We start from the raw sequence: 26,250 nt of genomic DNA, 5'->3' as shown, positions 1-26,250 counted from the left end.
GCATTTGCCAGCTTCTCAAACCAGCAACGCGGAGCTTGACGAATACCATATAATAATTTACGCAGACGACATAATTTAGTAGGATCAGAATGTGTGAACCCAGGCGGTAACTTCATGTACACTTCTTCCTGAAGATCACCGTGTAGAAACGCATTTTGAACGTCCATTTGGTGGACTTCCCAACCTTTTGCATCAACAAGACCAAGAAGAGCACGAATGGTACCCATCTTAACAACTGGAGAAAAGGTCTATGCGAAATAATCTCCCTCAACCTGTTTATTTCCATCCGCAACCAATCTCACTTTTGGACGTTCGATAGTGCCGTCAGCATTGTATTTGTACTTATATATCCATTGGCAGCCAATTGCCGTCTTTCCTAGAGGAAGAGATTCGATGTCCCATGTACCACTCTCTTCGTGTGCAAAGACTTCATGTTTCCTTGCACCACACCATATTTCATATTTAGCGGCTTGTGAGTAGTAACGTGGTTCGACTTCAGCAGTAATGGCCGCAAGGAACGCTTTGTGCGATACTGAAAGGTTCTCGTCAGTGATAAAATTGGTTAAGGGATAGAGTGATTTACCTTGGACTGTTTCAGAGGACGAGGATGCAGAGCAGTGAAGCGCGAGAGATGGGTCTTCAAGACAAATGGCATTGTACATCACATATAATCAACAGTAGTCATAGGAGACGGAAGAGTAGGCGATTTGGTGTCTGGTGGAGAGGCGAATTGGAACTCAGTTTCTTAAAAGACAACGTCACCCAATATGAAGAATTCATGTCTATCGAGATCACCATCCTTTCTGAGCATATGGATAGCCAACAAACAAGCATCGTCTACTTCTCTTACCAAACTTGTCCTTGTCACGAGCTCTATGGTGAACGAAACATAGACTGCCAATGACTCGGAGCTGAAAATAACTAGGCTTGGTGTTGTACAGAACTTCGTAAGGAGACCGATGGTGAAGAACTGCTGAAGGAGTTCGGTTAATCAAATAAGCAGCAGTTATGATTGCCTCACCCCAAAATTTGATTGGAAGGTTGCCATGAAATAGTGATGATCGAGAAACGTTCAGTATGTGATGGTGTCTCCGTTCTACCCTTCCATTTTGTTGAGTTGTGGCTACACATGAAGTTTGGTGAATGATTCCATTCTCTCTGAAATACCGAGACAAGCACATGAATTCGGTACCATTATCACTACAAACAGTCTTTACATCTTTGGAGAACTGTTTCGCAGTCATCTTTAAGAAGTTTTGAAGAACCATCTTAACATCTGATTTCTCTAGGAGTAAATATGTCCAGACTCCTCTAGAGAAATCATCAACAATAGTCAGAAAGTAGACAGCTCCTGAGGATGAATGAGTTCGATACGGTCGTCAGACATCACAATGAATAAGCTCAAAACACTCTTTAGTTTTATTTAAACTTTCATAGAAAACTTCTATAGTCTGCTTAGCTTCAAAACAAGTGTCACAAGGACTTTGAGCAGCAGTTTAATTTGACTCGGAAAACATAGGTAAAAATGATAATACTGAAAACGAAGGATGTCCTAGCCGTTGGTGCCAAAGGAACCAATCAACCGATGTGTGTAGCTTATCAGCAACTTGAACATGTGCAGCCATAACATCTTTGAAGAAGTAAACCCCATCTCTCTCTTCACTTGCCCCAATCAGCGTCCTCGTGAAACGATCCTGTAAAACACACAAAGTATCAGTAAGAAGAGCGAAGCAATTAGTTTGACGTAGAAGCTTTGCAACAGATATAAGCGAGCAGTTTAGATTAGGAACAAATAACACGTTCAACAGCCTTATGTTATTGGACAAGTGTAACACGCCAGTATGTGTTGCATATGCTTTGTTCCCATCTGCAAACCCGACCGGACAAGGCAGTATACTCGTAACGTTCTCTAGAAATGACAGCTCTCCCGTTATGTGGTGAGAGGCTCCCGTGTCTAGAATGAGATCTCCATATTTCTTACCAGTGAGCCTGTCCGATGATTTGGTTTTCTCATTGATCATCTGGGTAAGCGCTCGCAGTTGTTCCTCGGTGAAAGCTGGAAAGGCGGATGAGTTGGAGGATGTTGCATGAGCATTGTTAGCTCAAACTCCATTGTTTCTGTTGCGGTCTGATGTAGATGACCCACGACCACGGCCTCCTTTGTTGTCACCGCGATTTGGTGGTGTTTCGTCCCACCAATCTGGGAACCCAACCAACTGCCAACAGTTAGCTTTCTTATTACCACGACTACCACAATGTGCACATTGAGGAACTCCTCGTCGATTCCTTCTTTGCAACAAAGCCAACAGCATTACTCTGAGCTTCACGATCCTTAGCAGAGATGAGACGTTGTTCCTCGCACACCACCTTTGACAGACAATCCCAAACCTTGATTCATCTAGGCCCATGAGGAACTGATGAGCATTTTCTTCTTCACGTTCTTTCTCATACTCAGCGGCTGCATTACAACTACAAGCTGGGAGAGGTTTGTACATGTCAAGCTCTTCCCACATCTTAGCTAGCCATCCGAAATAATCCATCATTGACTGACTGTTTTGTTTACACGATGCGATTTGTTCTTTGAGATGGTGAACGCGAACTTTGTTTCCAACAGAAAACCGTTTCTTCAAGTTTTCCCACAACTTGTGAGAATCAGAGATAAACGTAACAGTTGACCTAACTCGAGATTCGATTGACGTTCGAATCCAGCCAAAAATCATAGAATTGACTGAGGACCAGAGTTCGAAGTTTAATTCATTGACTGGTGGTTTTGGTATTGTCCCGTCAATAACCCCTAGCTTGCGTTTGGCTCTCAGTGCGTTAACCAACTCCGCAGACCACTCGTTGTAGTTTTCTCCCGTAAACACCATAAAAGTGATTAAGGCTCATGGATTGTCGGATGCGAACAACGAGTAAGGAGTCCGTGTGTTGACGACATTTTCTTCTTGACTCGTCGAGCTTTTAACACCAGACGAATCTTCTCCGTCGACCATGACGGGAAACTTATGTTCTTACAAAGAACAAGGCACAAAGCAAGATTTTTGACAGACGACTGTTTCCGAACTTCGGAAACAACGATTTAAGGTCTCATAATTTTATTGCTCTGATACCATGTAAAGTGGTGATGATATTGTAAAATATGAACTTGTCTTAACCTCATGAACATAGTCGAGAATATATACAACTTGTACAACTTGTATAAGGTCGAAACCCTAACAAAAGGAATACTAACATATTTCCTAAGTACATAAATGTAAACACAAAGGTAAGCTTTATCTATGGGATTCCCTTTCCTAATAACTTTTTTAAAAACTTCCGGGCTTTTTGAGTCCTTTGGATAGTTTTCCAGATATTCCGGGTACTTTCGTGTAACTTGAGTAAAATGTAACGAACTGAATCCATTTTTTTCTATTTTACATTGTATCTCGGATGGAACCGTGATTCAATCCAAAATTCTAAAATATCCAAAAGAATCCTAGATCTATGTATCTAAATAGCGAAAACCCGAAGGAACGGATCCAAATCCAAGCGAATACCCAAATGTCTAAATCTAAAAAATATCTTTAGATGTAGCTAAAGAAGACAACTCTTCCGTGCCTCTGTCTTCTCAATAAATAATAGTCTCCTCAATAAAAAGTGGGTGAGAAAAATCAAACACATATTCAATGGTAATACTAATAACTAAGTTTGAATATTAATTATTGAATAAATATGTGATTGATTTTTCTTTTCTCTGGCAATTTCAGTTGTTCTATTTATACAACTCAAAATTAGTCTAACATGTGATATAGAAGAGGAGCAATGGCGATGAAGAATATACAAACATGTCTACTTATACTTCTATGTCTATTTCATGTTCGAGTCACGCAGGCTACACCATTCCATTTCCGTGATGAAGGTCAGAAGTTTTTTAGAAATATCCTAAAATACCACAATTTTAATTTTAGTTTTTGTTCCAAACACCAATTGATCTTTCGACTATTTATTTTGAAGAGTAGCCTATTATTTGTTTGTATGAAAATACAATTACTTAAAATAATCAATAGCTCAATTGACCTCTTCATATTACTCTTTTATTCTCATTCATTTAAGTATATTTTTCATTGAATTAAAGATAAAATAAAATTTAAAATTTGAGGGGTTTGGGTTCAGAGTTTAGATTTTAAGACTGAAAGTTTAATTTTTGGGTTCAAAGTTTACTTTTGGCATATTTCACTAATTTAAATATTTTTGATGTATTCTGTTAATTTGTGTATAAATTATGTCTTATTTTTTTAGAGTTCCAGAAAATTAGGAAACAATAAATTTTGAATATATTATTCTTCTTCTTCTAACTTCAAAGTCTATTATTTTTTAATTTTCTTATATTTTTTAGTTCAGAAAAAGGTAAGGTATTCTTTTAACCATTTATTATGATATAAAATATATAAAAATGTGTGATTTTCTTAAAATTTGCCTTAAATAATTAGCAATAATGTTTTTTGAATGAATTTGCTAAACTATATTTTTCTAAACCATATCTACATCAGTGATGCGGTCTTTAAACTTAAAATTCTGCTAAGAACGAAACTTAATAAACAACATACTACAACTTTTATAAAGATTAATGTGAATGGTCTCGAAAAAAACCAAGCTTGTATTTCACCAAAAAAAAACCAAGCTTGTAATCCTTTTTCTTAACGCATAACTCCAAGAAGTCAAATCGAACTAAATCGTCTACGGGTGGTTTAGTGATATTTTATTATATTTTTAAACTGATATTTTTATGTGTGTAATCTTTTAATGTATCCAAGTTCGCATTCCTCCTATATGGATATCCACTCCGCCCTCTCGGAATTGTGGATCTCCTATCCCAAGCGTCAATATCCGTGGAAAAAATGAACCTTGTAGAGATCCACGTCGACATAGACGTCCTTCACCTCCCTATGCCGCGGCTTTAGAGTAAGCGACCGAAGCGGTTTCTTAGATCAACCTTATTGGTTAAAGCCCTACAAGTCAGATGAAGACAGATGTAGAAATTGATTCTAAAAAGTCAGAAAAGAAATCTCTGCACTCAACCGATTCTCTATCTCTCTTGCTTTATCTGTATTTTTTCAGTTCTTAGTCTTGAGATCCTTTATTATAAATGACCAATGGGGTGCTTGTTGACCTAACTTAAGCTTGAAGTTATCTTGTTGTTATCCTAATGAGATTAGGATTTGAATATCTTGGTTTGTAGTTATCTAGTTAAGTTTATCCTAATGAGTTTAGGAAACTATGAGTTGTTATATAAGGAGCTATCATGATGTGATAGAACTTAACGTGTTGAGAGCTTTTAGTTTTTGAGACTTTCTAAAGGCAATAAAGAGTTCTTGAGTTTGAGATATTGAGTTTGATTGTTGAGCTGCGATCATATCTTTGGTTTCAATAATTGGTATCAGAGCTTTAATATTGAAATCAAAAACGTTCGAGAAGAGAAGATAAACATGGCGGATCTGTCGACAACTCCTTTCAAATCTAAAGAGAATGGTTCCTCGGCAATCAAATGTCCGATGCTCACCACCACCAACTACACGGTTTGGAGTATGCATATGAACGTTCTACTCAAAGTGCATAAGGTTTGGGAAGCAATCGATCCAGGTGGTGATGATGAAGACAAAAGCGATATGGCTCGAGCTTTCTTATTTCAATCTATCCCTGAAAGTTTGGTTCTTCAAGTTGGTACTTTAGCAACCGCAAAGGAAGTTTGGGATGCGATTAAAGCAAGGAACGTAGGAGCTGATAGGGTCCGAGAGGCAAGGTTACAGACGCTTATGGATGAGTTCAATAGGATGAAGATGAAGGACACAGAAACCATAGATGAGTTCTCTGGTAAAATTTCTGAGATATCCTCCAAATCAGCAGCATTAGGCGAGATTCTTGATGAACCGAAGCTGGTTAAGAAATTCCTCAGCAGTCTTCCAAAGAGGAAATACATACATATTGTAGCTGCGCTTGAGCAAGTGCTTGACCTCAACACTACAGGCTTTGAGGATATTGTGGGAAGGTTAAAGGCTTATGAAGAACGAGTTCAGGATGATGATCAACAAGATGATCAAGGGAAGCTTCTATATACTAATACTGATCCTAAAGGACAACAAGAAGGTTATGGCAGAGGAAGAGGCCAAGGTGGTCGCTATAACAACAAAGGACGTGGAAGAGGACGATATAACGGTCGAACTAACTGGAGACAAGCAGGTGACTGGACGCAAGGGAGAGATGCATCCAGAGTTGTTTTCTTCCGCTGTGATAAAACTGGACATTACGTCTATGACTGTCCTGAACGAGTACTTAAGCTGCAGGAAGCACAGGAAACTGAGAATGACAGCACACATGAGGCTGAAGATCTGATGGTTCATGAGCTGATCTATCTTAACGAAGAAAAGGTAGTACCAAGTAGGTTTGAGACCCAATCTGGTGCGGATAATATTTGGTACCTAGACAATGGAGCTAGCAATCATATGACCGGGAATCGAGAATATTTCACAAGTCTGGATGAGTCTATTACTGGAAAGGTGCGCTTTGGAGATGACTCAAGGATTGACATCAGAGGCAAGGGGTCGATTTTGTTCATTACTAGAGACAGAAAGCGGAAGGTCTTGGCCGATGTGTATTATATACCTGAACTGAAGAGTAACATAATCAGTCTTGGTCAAGCAACAGAGTCTGGCTGTGAGGTTAAGATGAGAGATGAGTACCTAACACTCCGTGATCGAGAGGGAAACGTGTTACTCAAATCAGTAAGATCAAAAAAACGTTTATACAAGGTCACAATGGAGGTTGAAGGAACAGAGTGCCTCCAACTTGAGAAGGTTAGTGACTCGGCTCTATGGCACGGAAGGCTTGGACACGTTGGTGTGGATGTCATGAAGGTAATGATAAACAAGGAGATGATCACTGGTATACCAAAGATAAGTGTAGAGAAAGAAACATGTGCCTCCTGTCTTATGGGAAAGCAAACAAGAGCGTCTTTTCCTAAAGTTAGCCCCTACCGTGCCACAAGAATTCTAGAGTTACTTCATGGTGATCTCTGTGGACCAATCTCACCATCAACAGCCGGAGGAAGTAAATATATTTTTGTTTTGATTGATGATCATTCAAGATACATGTGGTCAATTTTGCTGAGTGAAAAGAGTGAGGCTCTTGAGCACTTCAAGAAGTTCAAGCAACTCGTTGAAAGAGAAACCGGAGCTACCATTCAAACGTTACGTACTGACAGAGGTGGAGAGTTCATGTCTCGAGAGTTCAAAGAGTTTTGTGACACGCATGGGATTAAACGACATACGACCGCGCCATATTCTCCACAACAGAATGGCGTAGTTGAGAGACGTAACAGGACATTAATGGAGATGACCAGAAGTATCATGAAAGCTATGAATGTGCCACACTACTTATGGGGAGAAGCTGTGAGACACTCCACCTACCTGATCAATAGGGTCGCTACTCGAACGCTGAAGGATCAATGTCCATATGAGTGTCTCAAGAAGAAGAAGCCCAACGTGGGGCACCTACGTATATTTGGTTGTGTATGTTATGCTAAACGTGACACTCATCTCCTTAAGAAGCTGGATGATAGGTGTAGAGAGCTAGTACATCTCGGGGTTGAACCAGGCACAAAGGCATACAGGTTATATGATCCAAGGAGTCGCAAGGTAGTAGTCAGTTGCGATGTTGTTTTTGATGAAAGCAAGGTTTGGAGTTGGGATAAAATTGAGAGAAAATCTTCTGGAGTTACGTGTGAGATCACGTTACCAACTCATAAAGAGGTAACAGTCGCTGAATCTGAGACTGGAGATAGTGAACCTGAAAAAGATGAAGAAGATAGTGACGGTGGAGATGAGGAGAATGATAGCCCAATACCTAGAAGATCAACAAGAGTTATCACACGGCCGGGTTACTTGGATGATTACGTCCTAAAAATAGAAGTGGTCGAGAATGAGAGACTTCTTTTACTCATCAATGAGGAACCATGGGACTGGAACGAGGCGAAGCATGAGAAAGTTTGGAGAGAAGCTTGTGAAGATGAGATAGCTTCTATAAAGAAGAACAAGACATGGACACTGGTTGAGCTTCCTGCTGGATGTAAAGCTACTGGATTGAAGTGGGTTTTTAAAATAAAGCGCAATGCGGATGGAAGTATAAGTAAGTACAAAGCAAGACTTGTAGCTAAAGGCTACATACAACGTCATGGTATTGACTACGAAGAAGTGTTTGCCCCTGTCGCAAGGATAGAGACTGTCCGAGTTATCATTGCATTGGCGGCATCCAATGGATGGGAAGTTCACCATCTAGATGTGAAGACAGCATTCTTGCATGGAGACTTGGCTGAAGAAGTATATGTGTCTCAACCTGATGGTTTCAAGACAAGAGGAAGCGAAGATAAGGTGTACAAGCTTCATAAAGCTCTCTATGGTCTAAAACAAGCTCCAAGAGCTTGGAACATCAAACTGAAGTCAATTCTTAAAGAGTTAAACTTCAGTAAGTGTTCTAAGGAACCGTCGCTTTTCAAGAAAAGAACGAATGGGCGTGAGTTATTAGTTGCTGTTTACGTAGATGATCTTTTGGTAACTGGATCTTGCGTGGAGATCATACGAGAGTTTAAAACAGAGATGGCGGCAAAATTTGAAATGACTGATCTTGGCAAGCTTACCTACTACTTAGGGATCGAAGTGATCCAGTCTGAGCTTGGCATTGTTTTGAAGCAAGAACGATATGCGTTAAAGGTCTTAGAAGAGGCAGGGATGAATGAGTGTAATGCAGTCCAAATCCCGATGGACTCAGGCGTAAAACTATCTAAGGCAGAAGAAGAAGAAGACGTCAACGAGACAGAGTTTAGGAAGAACATTGGGTGCCTTAGGTATTTGATTCATACACGTCCTGATCTTGCCTACAGTGTAGGGGTTCTGAGCAGATATATGCATAATCCTAAGGTCTCACACTCAGTGGCGTTAAAGCAAGTGCTGAGATACGTTCGAGGAAGTTGTTCTCTCGGTTTGTTTTATAGAAAAGAGAACAAGAAAGGGCTTATAGGATACAGTGATAGCAGCTACAATGTGGATCCTAATGATGGAAGAAGCACAACCGGTTTTATCTTCTACTTTAACAAGTGCCCTGTTTCTTGGTGTTCAATGAAGCAGGAGATCGTGGCTCTGTCTTCTTGCGAGGCTGAGTTCATGGCTGCGACGGAGGCAGCAAAACAAGCTATTTGGCTTCAAGAGCTTCTAGGAGAGATTGTGGACGAGTCTAACAAAGCTATGATATTGATTGACAATAAATCCGCTATAGCCTTGACTAAGAATCCTGTGTTTCATGGTAGGAGCAAGCATATACATAAACGGTTTCATTTTATTAGAGAGTGTGTAGAGGATGGGCTGGTGACCGTGAAACATGTAGCCGGTAGGGAGCAGCAGGCTGATATCTTGACTAAGGCACTTGGGAGATGCAAGTTCAAAGAGATGAGAGACTTCACTGGCATTCAAGAAGTAAAGGAAGAACACATCAAGCTTAAGGGGGAGAATGTTGACCTAACTTAAGCTTGAAGTTATCTTGTTGTTATCCTAATGAGATTAGGATTTGAATATCTTGGTTTGTAGTTATCTAGTTAAGTTTATCCTAATGAGTTTAGGAAACTATGAGTTGTTATATAAGGAGCTATCATGATGTGATAGAACTCAACATGTTGAGAGCTTTTAGTTTTTGAGACTTTCTAAAGGCAATAAAGAGTTCTTGAGTTTGAGATATTGAGTTTGATTGTTGAGCTGCGATCATATCTTTGGTTTCAATAGTGCTCTTAGCACCTTAAGACAATTTTACCAATATTTTAAATGATGTGTTATATCACTAATAATTTAATGGAAGATTTCATATATCTTTTTGAACTTTCCATTTTAATACATTTACTAGATTATATACCGAGTCACGTGCACATTGAGTAAGTTATTAATAATAACAAATTGAGTACGTAAAATTTCACATTTCAAATATTTGAATTTTTATCTAATTAAAATATTTGAGATTCTTATTATATTCAGTTTGATTATTTGATTCAACCAAAACCCATATTTAACTGAATAAATATTTTCAAACAATTCTTAAAAAATACCCAAAAATAAAGATTCAAGAATGTATGCAAAGCTCTTATAAGCTTTATAAAATCAAATAAGGTGACTCTTATAATACAAGATCTCACTATTTATACTATGATTAAAAGTCCTAAGTCCTTAAATATAAAATTTAACCTTCTACCTTATTAAAATAAAAGCATTACATTGGATCTAACTCTTAGTCATGTATAATATTACATAAATGTCATTAGTAATTAATAAAAAATAGAAATTCATTAAGGATATTATATAAAACATTATTATACTACTAATCATGTTTCCAAACAATTTAATAATTAAACTTGTGTCCAAACAACATAAACATAAAGTCTCACATTTTTAATAATTTTTCTTATTAATCTTAATACAAATTATTGATAAAATAAAAAAATTATTAAAACAGTCAAATAATTTATAAAAACTAAAATTTTGCAGCTTTAAAAACTAAAATATTTTTATTTAATATGAATTAATTAACTGATTAGTCTTTTTGTATTTGCATATATGAAACATGTTCATTTAAACAAAATAAATTTGCATATAAAATTAATTTTTATATAAATAAGATGTTAATCAATAACTTGACATTAAAAAAAATATAACAAACTTTTATTTATCATAATTTTTAAAACTGAAATACATCGATTTATAATAGTTCATAATGAGAATTCGTAGTATGGATTGAAAACAAAAGAAAATAGTGTTATATATATATATTAATATAAATATGAAGCAATAAAATTATATAACATTATCATATACACTAAAACATTTTTATTTCTTTTAATTAAATTATATTTTCTTAAAAATACTCTTGCGCTTTTAAATCGCAGACTAAACTCTAATTTATTTTTTATATTAATCACAATCTTTTTAGTAATACAAAACTAATGTTTATCTAAAAAAATTAAGACTAAAATATAATCCATGAGGGAGCAACTGAAAAACACCACACATTTTGCATGAAGGGATCTTGGATTTGGAGGAAGTTACTTAAGCTAAGGGACTTAGCGTATGAGTTTATGAAAATGGAGGTACGAGATGGATCAACTACGTCTTTCTGATTTGATAATTGGATGGGTGCAGGGAAGTTCATTGATGTCACAGGGGCCATTGGCACAACATATTTGAGCCTACCTCGAAGAGCGCTGGTGTGTGATGCGGTCTCCAGTGATGGTTGGAGTTTGAGGAATAAGCGCAGCAGGAGGTTCCCGACTCTATACAATTAGATACTCGCAATGCCGGTTCCTGATGAGGACATGGGAGATGATCTGGTTCTGTGGAAGCGAGGAGAGGATGAGTTTCAAGACAGTTTCTCGACTGCAAGTACTTGGGAGCAGATTAGGCACAAAAAGCCTAAGGTAGACTGGTCTGAGGCTGTATGGTTCACGCAGAGCACACCTTGGTACACTTTTATCACTTGGCTAGCAGTGCAAAACCAGCTTTCTACCGGAGACAGGATGAGGAGTTGGGGTATTACGCAGGGGTCTGGACTTTGTGGAGAAAGAGATGAGACAAGAGATCATCTCTTCTTTGCTTGTCCCTACTCCTTCACTGTCTGGGAAGGTCTAGTGAGAGGGTTCTTTGGACGCAGGACCAACCCTGACTGGTCTATCACGCTCAATGCGATCAAACGCAAGAGGGCTAATAGACTTGACTCCATTCTACTCAAGATGATCTTCCAAACAGTCATTTACCACATATGGTGAGAGAGAAACTCAAGGCGGCATCAGGGCAACTGGGTATCGACGAACCGAATGCATAAGACCATTGATAGATCGATGCGGAATAGGATAGTGTTGCTGAAGTATGGTCCACAGCATCGCTATGCTGGACTGCTACATAGATGGTTCGAGCTCACGGCTTAGGCAGATGGGGGTCTTTCTATAGGTCTCCCTATTCTTTTCTTCTTTCAGTATATTCTTCATAATCTGATTCTTTGTAAATGTAATTCTTTTACTTAGTTGATCAATAAATTTGAAATTTCATCAAAAAAAATTGTATGAAATATATGTGATAGAATCCAAAATAGCCAAGATATTTTTGAAAATGTCTCTTTAATGGTGTAATGTAAACATTAATAATGATATCAACAAAGTGGTAAACATGAAAATTCATATAAATAAGAGGGATCGTTTGAATTATGTGTGTGCGTCAATTTAATTATATACTTAATAGTTACTTATTTCTCAGTTATTTAATATATAACATTATTTATTATTTTATTAATATGCAAAAATATAAAATAAGTAATAATATATAAATATAATTATATATAAAATGTTTATTCCGCGCAAAACGTGAATTTTAACTTAGTATAGTGATATAATAATTAATAGCAAATCAATAAAATTGTCGCCATTTTATGAGTTTATAGAGAAAAACAACTGTACAAACGAAATTAATGGTGGTGGTCGGGTGGTGCATTTGTGTCCAAGGAACTAGTCCTTCTCCGGATTAGTAGGGCTTCAGCATAGTTCAGATATAAAGAAACAACTAGATTTTGATCCGCGCTTTCAAAGCGCGGAATTATTTTCGAAACATTCTAAATTTATTTGATATAAATTTGTATTTTAATTGTGTCTACACTTAGATATTACAAATGAAAAATTATATTCAATGTTTAGAAATCCGACCCGATCTGCAGTTAAATTTCCAAATTTGGTTGTTCATATGTAATCCATTTTAGTTTTCAGAAGAAAAAAAACTGTTATTTAAAAATTCTATAAAACCCGTAACAACCGCTAAAACCCGAGATCTCGTTATCGGTACTGATAGATGACCCAATATGTAATCCGGTTTGATTTATTATTATATTTAGAGTATTGTAATATATATTCATGAACGTTCAGATGAATAGTGAATATATTATGAAATTGATATTCCAATTTTAATATAATTTTAGTCCAACTAAAATTCCATCTTGTTAATGGATTAATATTTGAGTGGATGCATACTAAAAATAAAATAGATTTGAGCATCAATAATGTGTATACATCTATTACAAATTAATGATTTACGTTTGCAAAAAAAATATAATTGTTTATTTAGTTAGTTTACTTTTGTTATTCACATATTATTAGATACTTTTTGATGTTTTGTCTATGTCTTATTTTAAATTTAAAAGTTAATTTCATTATTCGCATTAGAAATGTAAATATTTATTATTTTAATTTTGATATATATTTTTATTATATTTAGTTCTTAATTTTTATAATTTATAGATATAATTATATTTTTAAACAATTAAAATATTGACTCTTACTCTTTGGCTTCGATTTATGTTAATGTAATGTTTTATGATATAATTGTGTTAATATATTTGTTCAATTGGTTTATATTTGATATATACATGTCTGTTTGAGTAACCCGTAAAAAATATATTCATTAAACTATCAATAGTAACATGTTTCATCATATAATTACTATTAATATTTATTTTATAATATATATATATATATATTAATACTCTAACTATAAGAATTATATTTTTATGTATTTGGTGAGGGTTTTGAACAATTTGTTTTTGTTTTGCATTTGGATTAATATATAGTTGTATATATACGAATGAATAGATATATATATATATATATATATATATATATATATAATTATTTATTACATTAATAACTAAAATATAATTGATTAGTTATTTGAATTTCGAATTAATATAAATTAAATTCATTAGTTTGAAAAATAATAGATTAGATAGTTAGTTCCTTAATTTTAGGTATGATGTATATTTAACAATTAAATTAGATATGGGTAGAAATAATAGGAAAGATAATTAAATACTAGATTTTGACCCGCGCTTGAAAGCGCGGGTTATTTTTCACTTAACTTTTTTTTCTGACAAAAAAAAAGTTAATAAAAATATATGATATGAATTAGTATTTTATCCTTGTTATACATTCAAAAAATAAAATTATTATTTTTATTTAGTTAGTTAATATAATTATATTTCTAATCGTTTGATTAATTTTTTTAAAAAAATATATGGTTTGATCAGACTCATCACGTTTATAATTTTAAAATAAATTATTTTAAATTAGATGAGAACAATATTTTTATATCAAATTTGGACCCGTGGTCGAACCGGTAAACACGATAACTTGTACATAAGCTGGTTTAGATTTTATGAAAACTCGTTAATTTAAGGCATGCAAACTTTGAAAAAAACCGCAATCAAGTGTGACCCGACATTTGGTTGACCTGGTAGGAAAAAATAAATAATCTTCAATAATATTTTAACAGATGAATGAAACTTCTAATATATTTTTTCATTTATGATTTTTTATTTGCTTAAACTGTTTAAAATTTATATTTAATTAGTTGTTTTATATGGAATATTTGGCTTGATATAAATATATGATATTTTACAATTCTAGTAAGATTATATATAAATTGTATAGAAGTCAGTTAAGATTATATATACATTGTATATACATTATTTAAATTTCGTCATCAATTTTCATTTTTAATAATTGGGTTTACATGATATGAGTTTGTAGCTGGTAAAATAGGTTAGCACTTATAAATAATGCATTCTTTTAGAATATTGATGTAAGTTTGTATAAAAAGAATATTTCAGATGTTATAAATCGTCATCAAACACTTGTTTTACAAAATTTTATAAATATATATGTTATGATAAGGTTGTCTTAGAAACCTATGTTTTATACAACAACATAGAATTCAATAATGACATTTCTATTATTATGTAGTACTATATTAGAATGCAATATTGGTTTGTGAAATAATACGATAAAAAAAATTATACGAAAAGTTAATTTGAGAAAATAAAAAATATCCATTACCGAATTCATAGAGTCTATTTTTATATTCATAAATATCATTTTATATTCATTTTCATAAACAATGAGAAGCAATAAATGATTTCATTAAAAATATTGTATAGTTAGAAAAAAATAAAGGCATGACCAAAAATAATAAATATGTAATGGATAGGTGCAACAACTTTGTTTAAGTAGATTTTTTCAGAATGATTCCCTTTTAATAGTATAGATAATGGTCCAATCTAGACTATTTGTAAGTAGATAAAAATTGTTTCTGTTTTAATAGTATTGATTTATATATTGGATTGCAAACTGGACCCGGCCCCGTGACAAACGTCACATCTTCTTTCTGAGGCAATTTGGGCTTTTTCTTTTTCCTAGTGTAACGTCAAACCCGTGATTGGGCCATATCAACCTAGTGGTTTGCACAAAAGTTGCATCACTATCTTGACCAAGCAACAAAGACAAATCACTATAGTCTAGTCTATAGGACAACGAGAACCACGTTTTCTTATGTTCTCCACTCAAAATCGCGCATTATGAACGTATCTAATTGGATCAAACTATTGACGAATAATTAGACAGTAACTACCATTTACACTCATGGCATTGGCATATACCTTTGAACATAGAAACCGTTGGCCCACACCTCAAGGATCCAAACTTTGTTCGAAAATGTCATCGAATCAATAATCTTGCTTGTTCTTGAAGCTATTCTCTCATATACTATATCGTATTAAATCCTCATCTACGAGACTAGTTTATACCAAATCTTTAGATATGTGCATTAAGATATTACAACAGGCTAAATTCCAAAGCCCTCAAGAATATTATTCATGTTTTTTTTAGAAAAGATAATGAAAAAGGGAATCCGATTCATCCTCATCGTTTCAAGTTGACTTCAAGCACCATATTTCATCTCCTATATAAAGATACATCCAATAGTTTTCAAAGGTATCTCTAACAAAACCATACTCAGAATCAGAACAAGTAAAAGAACTAAAAGGGTTTATAATTTGAAGAAAACATGGTACTTGAAAACTCCTCTAATCGCAAATCTCATCATCACCGCAACTCGATGAAAGAGTTCCGAGTTTCCTATGCAGCTGAAGAGCCAAAACAGGTCTTGGAGTGTGTGGATATGAGGAGGACAAAGAGCGAGAAGGTGAGTAGGAGAAAGGCTACAAAAGAAGATAATGTTGACAAGGAAGCAGAGGCATTCATCAAGTTTGAGCATAGCAAGTGGATGAGTGAGAGCAGCTAGCTAGTCCATTGACTATGTGTAAGAAACAATAAGGACATACCATATATCATATTATATATATATATATACTGTATTAAATGATTCATGTATATTGTGCTCGACTTCTTCTTTTTTGTCTTGGTGTGCAACCATCTTCTTGTTTTTATTTTGGTTATTGTAACAAAACTGGATGTTGTTTCCTTTAAGCTAAAAGGCGCATGGAATAAACCATTACATACTATTAATTGGTATATTTCTTGATTTACCAGTTTTAATGCAATAAATAAATATGCAAGGTGTTAAGCTAATAAACTTACAATCTAAAACCAATTAGTGATAAGTGGAGTGACTCATCTACTTAAATATTACTAATGATCCCTTCTAACTACTGATGTGGGACCCTTTGTTCTTAATATGCCCCCTCGAGATGATGGCTTTTTAAGCGTCAATCTCGGAATGTCTATGCAAGAATGGAAGACCAACTTTGGGCCGGATCGATGTAGATCGGATTGAACTGCGTGAATTTGACTCTGATACCATATTAAGGTAGATGAACTTCCAACCTAAGACTAATTGATGATAAGTAGAGTGGTCTATCTATCTTATATATTACTAAGGATATTTTCCAACTACCGATATGAGATCTTTCTCTCTAATAAGTATATCATATTTTATGCATATACAGTAGTTCCATCTAAAACATAAACACAAGAATTTTTTAAATCTGATATTTGTATTAGACAACATAACAAAATCAGAAGAGGGATATAGTGTTAAACAAGATACTTCTACTACTAGAGAATGGATCTGCAAAGAGGACAAGTCGTTTGGTTATTACCAAACTAGTTGTCAAGACAAGTTCTGTGAAAGAAATGCTTGCAAGAAACCAATTCACTCACTTCTTTCTTGCTCTTTAAACCCACAAAGACACACACACACAACACTCTACACCTTTCTCAATTCTTCTTCTCCTCCGAGATCACACACATGTTCGGTTTCATCAACTCGACAATCTTATCTTTTGTTGCAAAAGTTATTTGATAGTCATCTTCAACGTTTTAACAGAATCTGATTAAAGGTATATCTATATTAATTAATCTTGATTGTGCTCGACTTCTTTTTTTTGTCTTGGTGTGCAACCATCTTCTTTTGTTTATTTTGGTTATTGTAACAAAACTGGATGTTGTTTCCTTTAAGCTAAAAGGCGCATGGAATAAATCATTACATACTATTAATTGGTATATTTCTTGATTACCAGTTTTAATGCAATAAATAATATGCAAGGTGTTAAGCTAATAAATTTTCAATCTAAAACCAATTGGTGATAATTAGAGTGATTCCTCTACTCAAATATTACTAATGATCCTTTCCAACTACCGGTGTGGGACCTTTTGTTCTTAATATGCCCCCTCGAGATGATAGATTTTTAAGCGTCAATTTCAGAATGTTTATGCAAGAATCGAAGGCCAACTTTGGGCCGGATCGATGTGGATCGGGTTAAACTGCGTGAATCTGACTCTGATACCATGTTAAGGTAGATGGACTTACAACCTAAAATCATTTGGTGATAAGTGGAGTGGTCTATCTATCTTATATATTACTAAGGATCTTTTCCAACTACCGATGTGAGATATTTGTCCCTCATAGATATATATATATATATATATATATATATATTATGCATATACAGTAGTTCCATCTAAAACATAAACACAAGAATTTTTGAAATCTGATATTTGTATTAGACAACATAACAAAATCAGAAGAGGGATATAGTGTTAAACAAGATACTTCTAATACTAGAGAATGGATCTGCAAAGAGGACAAGTCGTTTGGTTATTACCAAACTAGTTGTCAAGACAAGTTCTGTGAAAAAAATGCTTGCTAGAAACCAATTCACTCACTTCTTTCTTGCTCTTTATACCCACAAAGACACACACACACACACACACACAACACTCTACACCTTTCCCACTTCTTCTTCTCCTCGGAGATCACACACATGTTCGGTTTCATTAACTCGACAATCTTTTCTTTTGTTGCAGAAGTGATTTGATAGTCATCTTCAAGTTTTAACAGAATCTGATTAAAGGTATATCTATATTAGATTATCTATAAAGATTGTATGTAAATGTTGAGAAGAAGCACTTAAAAATCTCACAGCTTAAAAAAAAGGGTAAGGTACTAGTGCAATGTAGTTGAATTGGATGGAGTTTGAACTTGTAACGATTTAAAATATTCCTTCTCTGCCTCATCCACTCTCTTCTCGAACATTGCCCATTCCATATAACATCTATCCCTCGCCTACATGAACAACAACCACACAAGTTTTAAAAACATATTGTCACATCTAGTTACTTGCTTGACAAGTTCTTGAAAAAAGGCAAGACCAAGCTTCTCTTACCCCTTGCCCTGGCGATTTCCCATCTTCTTCCTTTCCCTGACTGCCAAGGGAAGGTATAGATTGATGAACGATCCACTGAGTGTCTACTATTCCTATCTTCTTATAAGCAGGCTCCTTAATTCTCACATAGAAATAATATGGAAGCCTCTTTGTTAATTGAATAACCAAAAAAAAAAACATTTCTATAACGCTAAAAGACATGTAATGTTTTGTGTACCTCAACACACCTTCTGAGTGCAAAGTCAAGACCCCAACCGTGAACCAAATCATTCTGTTATTGGGGTTCATAATAAGGTGTAAGCAAGAGATAGAGAAAAAGAACTAAAAAGAAGTAAGTGTAAACAGGGGGTAATAGAGTAAGTGTAACCTGAATCATATGCCACACGCAGCGCCACGCATCTCTTGAGAATCCAGGAGCCATTATCTCCACAAATCTGTTGTGTTATTAAAGAGTTAAAGTTATATATGTGAAGATATGAACAATGAGGTTGATAAAGAGATTTTTTAACATACGCAGCACATGGTGGCCGATGAGGATCCAAGCACCTCTCGGGTTTCTCATTTGTTTCTTCCCTGATAAGTTTCAAACCCAATATACAAATTTAATGTAACAAAAATCATGTACATAGGAAGTTGTATACATACTTATGGACTTCAACATCCTCTCTTTTTTTAGTGATTTTCCATGTACACACTATCTCTGGGTCCAAACCAGGCTGTGAAATCTCAAGGCCATGCTTCTTGACCATGTGTAAGTATCTGCAACAATAAACTTATATTATTAATTAAGATAAAAGATAATGGAAGTGAGAGTAAAAAAAAAACTCACTTTTCTGCGTCAAAGTGATCGACTCCAAGATCTTCATCCCACATGAATATATAATCGTATCGCGCTACAATGTCAGGGTGCAAGAATCTCTTTGCATACCACCTTATATATTCACAACATATATATATATATATATATATATATATGAGAGTCAAGAAACTCATATAACTAGGGGCAAAAGATAGAGAGGTATAAGCAAAGCTATTGATACCATTTTGTCTGCTTCTTAACACTGATGTGTATCACATTCTTCGACCACTCAAATTCATCATCCCACTCACTTGTTCTTCCATCGTAATGAAACAGAACAATGGTAAAGTTGTCCGAAAACTGTTTTTAGGAAGACAAAACATGGTGTTCAAAAAAAAAAGGAAAACAAAACATAGATGAGATTACCATTAAAATAATTTTTTTTTTAGAAAAAAAACAAAAAGGACAGGAAGCAACCTTCTTAACACATGCATCTATGTTTTGTCTCTGTTTGTAACCCACTGTAAATGTTACTAGATATCTCGGTTTCTTTTTCAAATTCTGAGGAAACAGAGAGAAGAAAATAAACTGCAAATCCAAGAATGAGATTGCATGTTTGAGAATCAAACCTCTTCAGGGTTCCCCCAAAACCTGCGCAAGTACAAGTCTGACTCGGATGCAATAATACCGGGTGGTAATCTCTCAGCTCCTTTTGGATTTGAAGGAACCCATATCTGAGCAAAATGTGAATCAAATTGTTCTTGAAACATGCAAACAAATGTGCAAAATTTCTAAACAATTACATAAAACAAACCTTTGAGATATCAGTGGCTTGTACAGGAGCTGCAATATCTGAATGTCTACTTGAGATAGCAATGGAACGAAGAAGGTTTTGTGGTAGACTCACCTTCATAATACATCATGACAAGAGATGAAGGAAAATCTAAGAAGAAGAAGAGATTGAAGAGAAAGAAGACTAACCTTAGGGATCCACAAAGATGTAAAAGATAGTCCAAGTAGAATGCCAAAAGTCACAGAAAACAACGCAGTAGCAAGAACGCAGTAGCCATTATCTTCTGATCTTCTACCATAAGTTGGACTGTAGCAACAACAACTATAATCAGGTCCAAATTAGGCTATATATATGTCTACAAGAGAAGATGAAAAATAAACTAGATAAAGAGGTTTTCTTACCTGCGTGACAAGATTCCCATAGTTATGTTCTTTAAATTACAACTTTTGATTCTAAGCTCCAAATGTCACCAACACCATTACTCCTATTATTAACAAAACTGTTATGATCCAAATTACTTGAGCGATGCAATCAAACATGTGATTAATATAAGAATTTATCTAATCAAAGACTCAAGTCAAGTTGAATAAGAGACTTTGCTTATGATGTTAAATCAAACAGCATTAGCTTAACAAAAAAAGGAAAACACATATTTGTAACCAAACAGAAAATAATACAATTACATCATGAGTCCATGACATTACAAATCAGTAGTACACCCACTGATAGCTTTTGGAGATCCTTGACTTTCAGGATAGAAGTGGGTTTTGGTTTTGGTTTTGGTTTTGGTTTTGGTTTTGTCTCAAATAAAGATTTGATAAAAATTTGTGTATCCTTTATTCTTTTTGTTTAACTTTATACTGTTAAAATAAGTTAAACAATCACATTATCCATATTATAAAAATTTGGATTTTTCCCATATATGTTATATTTTGATTTTTTTTAAACGGCTATAAATTATTAAAAGCATCAAAAATATCACATATAAAATTTTGGGATTAATGGTTTAAGTTTTTTTGTTATAAAAAATACAAATGATTATAAAACTATGAGCATGAAGTCTCATTTAATAGATATTCAGATTAAGATATAAATATATATATATATATATAACATTTAAATTAAAATATATACCATCTAAAATACATGAATATTTTAATTTCAAACATTGCATTGAATTTTTAGAAATGATTATAAATAATTTAACCTGTTAAACATTCCACACTGAAAATTATGTTATCAACGATTTAAAAAATTTGTAATAAAAAGATACAACTGGTTATAAAATCATATGAGTAGGAAACTTCATTTAATTGATAGTCATATACTATATATACTATATATGTGTTAATAATATCATTTAAATTTAAGTATATACCATATAAAATAGACAAAATTGATTGTTTTAATCTATTTATCATAAAATGATTGTAAATAAACAAGAGTGATTGTTTTGATTTATGTACTCGTACTAATTTAATTATATACATAATATTTTTTTTACATCATTATATACATAATAGTTATTTATTTCTCAATGATTTAATATATATTTCTTATTTTATAATATGTAAAGAACGCAACAAAAAAAATACGTACATAATATAATTTTTATATACAATGATCATTTCGCGTAAGGAGTGAGTTTTAACCTAATAATAAAATAAAATTCAGTTGATTGTTAATTTTCTGAAATTATCAGATTTTCTGTGATATGATTACTGATTTAGCTTATGGAAATGGAAACCAAAATGGAGAGTTTTCTGTAAATTTGAAATATTTATATAATCTGGATTTGATTTGGTACTTAGTCATCATGTGGGGGAATCATAATAGTTTCCCTTTTTGGCAGATTTTTATTGAATAATTGACCCTTAACCCAACCAACCAAGAAGAAGATCAAGAAGTAATAACTTTGAAGTTCCTCTTTAAACTTCGAATAGTTCAGAAGTCATGTATCAAGCTACTTTAGCACGTAATATATATATATATATATATATATCACATTTAATTTTTTGAAACAAGATCACTATTTTACGCATAAATGACATTTAGAAGAAGTAATGGCATTGTGTATTTGTTGTATGTTTTTTTGTTACAAACGTTTCTACTAGTTTTTAGTTTTCAGTAGTAATTATATACTTCCACTGTTTCATATTAAATGTCACTTTGACATTTCTTTTAGTTACATTTAAATGGTAGTTTTCGGAATTCAATACAATTGTTTTGACATATTGTTAATTCTAACCTTGAATCAAACTGATGAATCTGTTTAAGTTATGGACAAAAAAAAAATCTTGAATCAAATTAACCAAATAATAGGAAAATATGAAAATCCCAAAAGCCATTTTATAATCATTATTAATGGACTCGCAAACCCGTTTTCTTTTTTGAAAAAGAACGGACTCACAAACTTCATTACAATGTTAAACGTAACATTGATTTTTTAACTTTTTATTTGTTAATTAAATAAGATCTATAAAAAGATTCCAAGAGTCACTTTTATGTATGATGAACACAAATATGACAAAAAGTTCTAATCAAAAGCTGCAGGTTTTAGGACAAAACAAATCAAAGAATGGAAGAGAAGAGAAATGCATGGAGTTCATGCTAAATAGGTTATCCATTTGATCTAAACAATTTTTCTGAAGAAGAAGAGGAAGAGCTTCCACCAGAAAAAGAAAATCAAGCAATTGATGTTGATGGCGCACCACCTTTTGTTCTAAATAAATTATTTTATCAAGAGAAAAAAAACTGAATTTTTTTTATTCAATAAATAAATATTACTCATATCAGTGCTTTGATTTTTAAAATACATTAAATTATTTAAAGATTGTTGACCAAACTAAACACTTCCTCGATTTCTTAATAAATTTCAATTTAACATTTTGCACACTAATTAAGAAAACAGATTAATGTTTACTTATACACTTAATAACTACAATTATTTACTAATTAATTTATTGTAGTTATTTAACTATTTATCATTAAAGTTTGTGTTGTATTTAGTTTGGTCAATAGTCTTGAAAAAAATTAATTTATTTTGAAAATCAAAGCACTACACGAGTAACATTTATTTATGGAGTCAAAAAAATCAGTTTTTATTTCTCTCCTTGAAGCAATTTATTTAGATTGAAAGGTGGTGCGCCATCAGCATCAATCGCTTGAGTTTCTTACTTTGCTAGAAGTTCTTCTTATTATTTAGGAAAATTGTTTAGATCAAAAGGATAATCTACTTTAGCGTAAACTCTATCCGTTCATCTTCCATTCTTTGATTTGTTTTGTCCTAAAACCTGCAGATTTTGATTAGAACTTTTAGTCATATTTGTGTTCATCATAAACAAAAGTGACTCTTAGAAACTTTTTATAGATCTTATTTAATTAACAAATAAACGGTAAAAAAGTCAATGTTACGTTTAACATTGTAATGAAGTTTACGAGTCAGTTAATAATGACTATAAATGGTTTTTGGGATTTCACATTATCCTATTATTTGGTCAATTTGATTCAAGGTTAGAATTGATAATATGTCAAAAAAATTGTATTAAATTTAGAAAAGTACATTTTTATGTAACTAAAAAAGGTGTTATAGTGACACTTAATATACAACACAAATTTTAATGAGTAATAATTTAATAATTAAAATAAGTTAAATAGTAAATAACTATAGTTATTAAGGGTATATTCAAACTTCAATCAGTTTTTTAATTAGTGTGTAAAATGTTAAAGTGACACTTTTTAAGAAATAAAAAGAAGTATATTTTTATAGCTGTAAATTAAAATTTAAAATAAACATTTTATTTATGATTCTTTAATGACATATATATTCTTTAATTAATAAAATAAAATTTTAATTCACAACAATGATGTTTTCATTTATGTGTATCATACGGTAATAATTAATGTAAAATTTACATTTCCCACCCTTTTAATTTTTATCACCGTTTTTTACCATCCGAACATTTTCATGTTAAGTTTTTCACTATCACATAGCGTTTGATCTGCAATAACCAAACAAGTGATCTTCTTAATTTTACCCAAAAAAAAAAGTGATCTTCTTAACTAAACCTTATACACACATTACAAAAATGCTGCAAGGACTAAGACTTGGCTGCTAATCATTTACTTATGAGTTATGACTCTACATATCAATCGTATAAGCCCGGTACACACTAAGATTTGAACGAAAAGGATTTTATTGATCACTGTGGGTGTGTGAACACCCTGCTTCTCACCAAGCAAAATTAAACTCCTTTCATTAAAACATTATAACAAGAAACAAAACATGTTCAAGCTTTCACACTTCATCAGCTGGTAGGAATGTTAAATAGGCTTAATGACCATGGGTTAGCCAAGAGTCCAAGACCAAAGCCAAATGGTCTGACCATAATAGATCCAAAAATTAAAGTTGTCCAACTGGACTAAAATCCATTAACTCCAAATTAGATGAGCTAAAACCATTTGGACATGAGCGTCCAATAAACCTAAAAAATATAGGGTTTTTAAGTTAAGAAAAAATTAAAAAATAAAATCAGAAAATAAAAACATGTTTTCCCACTAAATTTGCAAAATCACATTTTTCGTCAAAACCGCAAAATCACATTTTCCGACCAAAACCATAAATTCACAATTTTTCGTCAAAATGGTAAAATCACATTTTCTCCCAAGACCTTAAAATCACGTTTTCCCATCAAAATCGCAAAATCATGTTTTTTCGCCAAAACCGTAAAATCTTGTTTTTCTGCCAAAACCACAAAATCACGTTTTTTTAATCAAAATCACGATTTCTCGCCAAAACCGCAAAAATCATGTTTTCCCATAAATTTTCAAAATCGTGTTTTCCGCCAAATCGCAAAATCATGTTTTCCGCCAAAAACCAAAAATCATGCTTTCGGCAAATCTGCAAAATCGCGTTTTCTCGTTAAAATCGTAAAATCATATTTCTCACATTGTATATGTATTTTTATATAAATTGAGTATGAAATTGTGTTTTTATGGATTTAGTTCGTTAAAGAAAAAAAAATATTCGGACACTGCAGAAAGTCTATTTGGATTTGTCTATATTGAGTTTGGTCAATTTGGGGTACAATTTGGACTTAAAAAAATAATGTTCAATAAACTGCTTTGTCCATTTAAACATTGCTCATTGGACATGGACAGCTTAATTGACATCTCTCTCGGCTGGTATATACAACATAGCTATAAAGCATTTAAAATTTATTCCTAAAAACAATATAAAGCATTTAAAATGCAATAAATAAATACGCAAGGTATATCAGATTTTATGCATATACAGTAAGTTTCATCTAAAACATAAACACAAGATTTTTGAAATCTTATATTTGTATTAGAAAACATAACAAAATCAGAAAAAAGATAGAGTTAAACAAGATACTTCCACTAATAGAGAATGGATCTGCAAACAAGACCAGCTTAATGGGGAAGGCAAACAGTGTATCCACCTAAAATCCAGTAAATTTTAATAACATAAGGGGCCATATATATATATATATATATATATATATATAATATATATATATATATATTTCTTCTCTATTAAAAGAGAAGTACCATTTTTATCTACTATTTAGAAGTCTACTAAGACCATTTCATTAATCACATAATATGACATAATAATTAATAGGAATATTAATAATAAGTTAATTTTAACTATAGATTTGAATTTTATCTTCAGTTATGACAAAATCTGTTGAGAAAAATCTAACAAAATCCTACTAAATTTTTTAATAATTTTTATTAAATATTACATTAATTAATTTCGTAATTAAGTAATATAATGCTTTCATTTAAATAAATTATCATCTACCACTAAAACGGGTTCAAATTTGTTAATCATGTCAGATTTTTTTATACAAATGAAGTTATTAACATATGTTAAGAATTTATTTCTACAACTATATATTTTCAAAAATCATATGTTGAAGAATATTTTTTATTTGATTATTTCAAATTATGAAAACTCGAAAACGTAATAAAAAAGGTAAAATGTATAAAACAAACCCCTATATTAATAAAGTAATAAGAAACCTAAACAATAAAATTAAATAGTTATAAAACACATAACACTAAGATA

General features: G+C 32.8%; 3 protein-coding genes across 5 annotated transcripts; 2 read left to right on the top strand and 1 right to left on the bottom strand.

Annotated features, from left to right (window-relative positions):
• Positions 1 to 11,359: 11,359 nt before the first annotated feature.
• On the top strand, positions 11,360 to 11,830 carry LOC103839118. The gene has a single exon (XM_009115608.1). It carries the CDS (start codon positions 11,360 to 11,362, stop codon positions 11,828 to 11,830), a length of 471 nt encoding a protein of 156 aa, XP_009113856.1.
• A 3,906-nt stretch (positions 11,831 to 15,736) lies between these two features.
• LOC103839078 lies at positions 15,737 to 16,411 on the top strand. The gene has a single exon (XM_009115573.3). The coding sequence runs from the start codon at positions 15,945 to 15,947 to the stop codon at positions 16,179 to 16,181; it is 237 nt and encodes a 78-aa protein (XP_009113821.1). The 5' UTR covers positions 15,737 to 15,944; the 3' UTR covers positions 16,182 to 16,411.
• Positions 16,290 to 25,690, bottom strand: LOC103839076. Of its 3 annotated transcripts, none has more exons than XM_033280331.1 (14): positions 20,558 to 25,690; positions 20,345 to 20,462; positions 20,178 to 20,270; positions 19,993 to 20,097; positions 19,841 to 19,924; positions 19,605 to 19,723; positions 19,394 to 19,495; positions 19,210 to 19,323; positions 19,078 to 19,137; positions 18,932 to 18,998; positions 18,782 to 18,835; positions 18,565 to 18,678; positions 18,322 to 18,464; positions 16,290 to 17,228 (listed from the first exon to the last, which is right to left on the bottom strand). In XM_033280331.1, exons 1-13 carry the CDS (start codon positions 20,575 to 20,577, stop codon positions 18,345 to 18,347), a joined length of 1,170 nt encoding a protein of 389 aa, XP_033136222.1. In that variant the 5' UTR covers positions 20,578 to 25,690; the 3' UTR covers positions 16,290 to 17,228; positions 18,322 to 18,344. The 3 variants fall into 3 exon arrangements, with proteins under 3 accessions (XP_033136222.1, XP_009113818.1, XP_033136223.1); XM_009115570.2 differs by lacking the exon at positions 16,290 to 17,228 and adding an exon at positions 17,952 to 18,242; XM_033280332.1 differs by lacking the exon at positions 16,290 to 17,228 and adding an exon at positions 17,952 to 18,242 and having other exon boundaries at positions 18,346 to 18,464.
• Between the last annotated feature and the right edge of the window lie 560 nt (positions 25,691 to 26,250).

Source organism: Brassica rapa, chromosome A09 (genome assembly GCF_000309985.2).
Source record: "Brassica rapa cultivar Chiifu-401-42 chromosome A09, CAAS_Brap_v3.01, whole genome shotgun sequence".
Taxonomy (NCBI): Eukaryota; Viridiplantae; Streptophyta; class Magnoliopsida; order Brassicales; family Brassicaceae; genus Brassica; species Brassica rapa.
This window is presented reverse-complemented; position numbering and strand designations above follow the sequence as displayed.

Coding starts and splice junctions, on each gene's coding strand:
- LOC103839118 (XM_009115608.1), top strand. CDS start 11,360: ATGCCGGTTCCTGATGAGGACATGGGAGATGATCTGGTTCTGTGGAAG.
- LOC103839078 (XM_009115573.3), top strand. CDS start 15,945: ATGGTACTTGAAAACTCCTCTAATCGCAAATCTCATCATCACCGCAAC.
- LOC103839076 (XM_033280331.1), bottom strand. CDS start 20,577: ATGGGAATCTTGTCACGCAG. Junction 19,925..19,992: donor TTTGGGGGAACCCTGAAGAG/GTTTGATTCTCA, acceptor CTGTTTCCTCAG/AATTTGAAAAAGAAACCGAG. Junction 19,496..19,604: donor GTTAAGAAGCAGACAAAATG/GTATCAATAGCT, acceptor TGAATATATAAG/GTGGTATGCAAAGAGATTCT.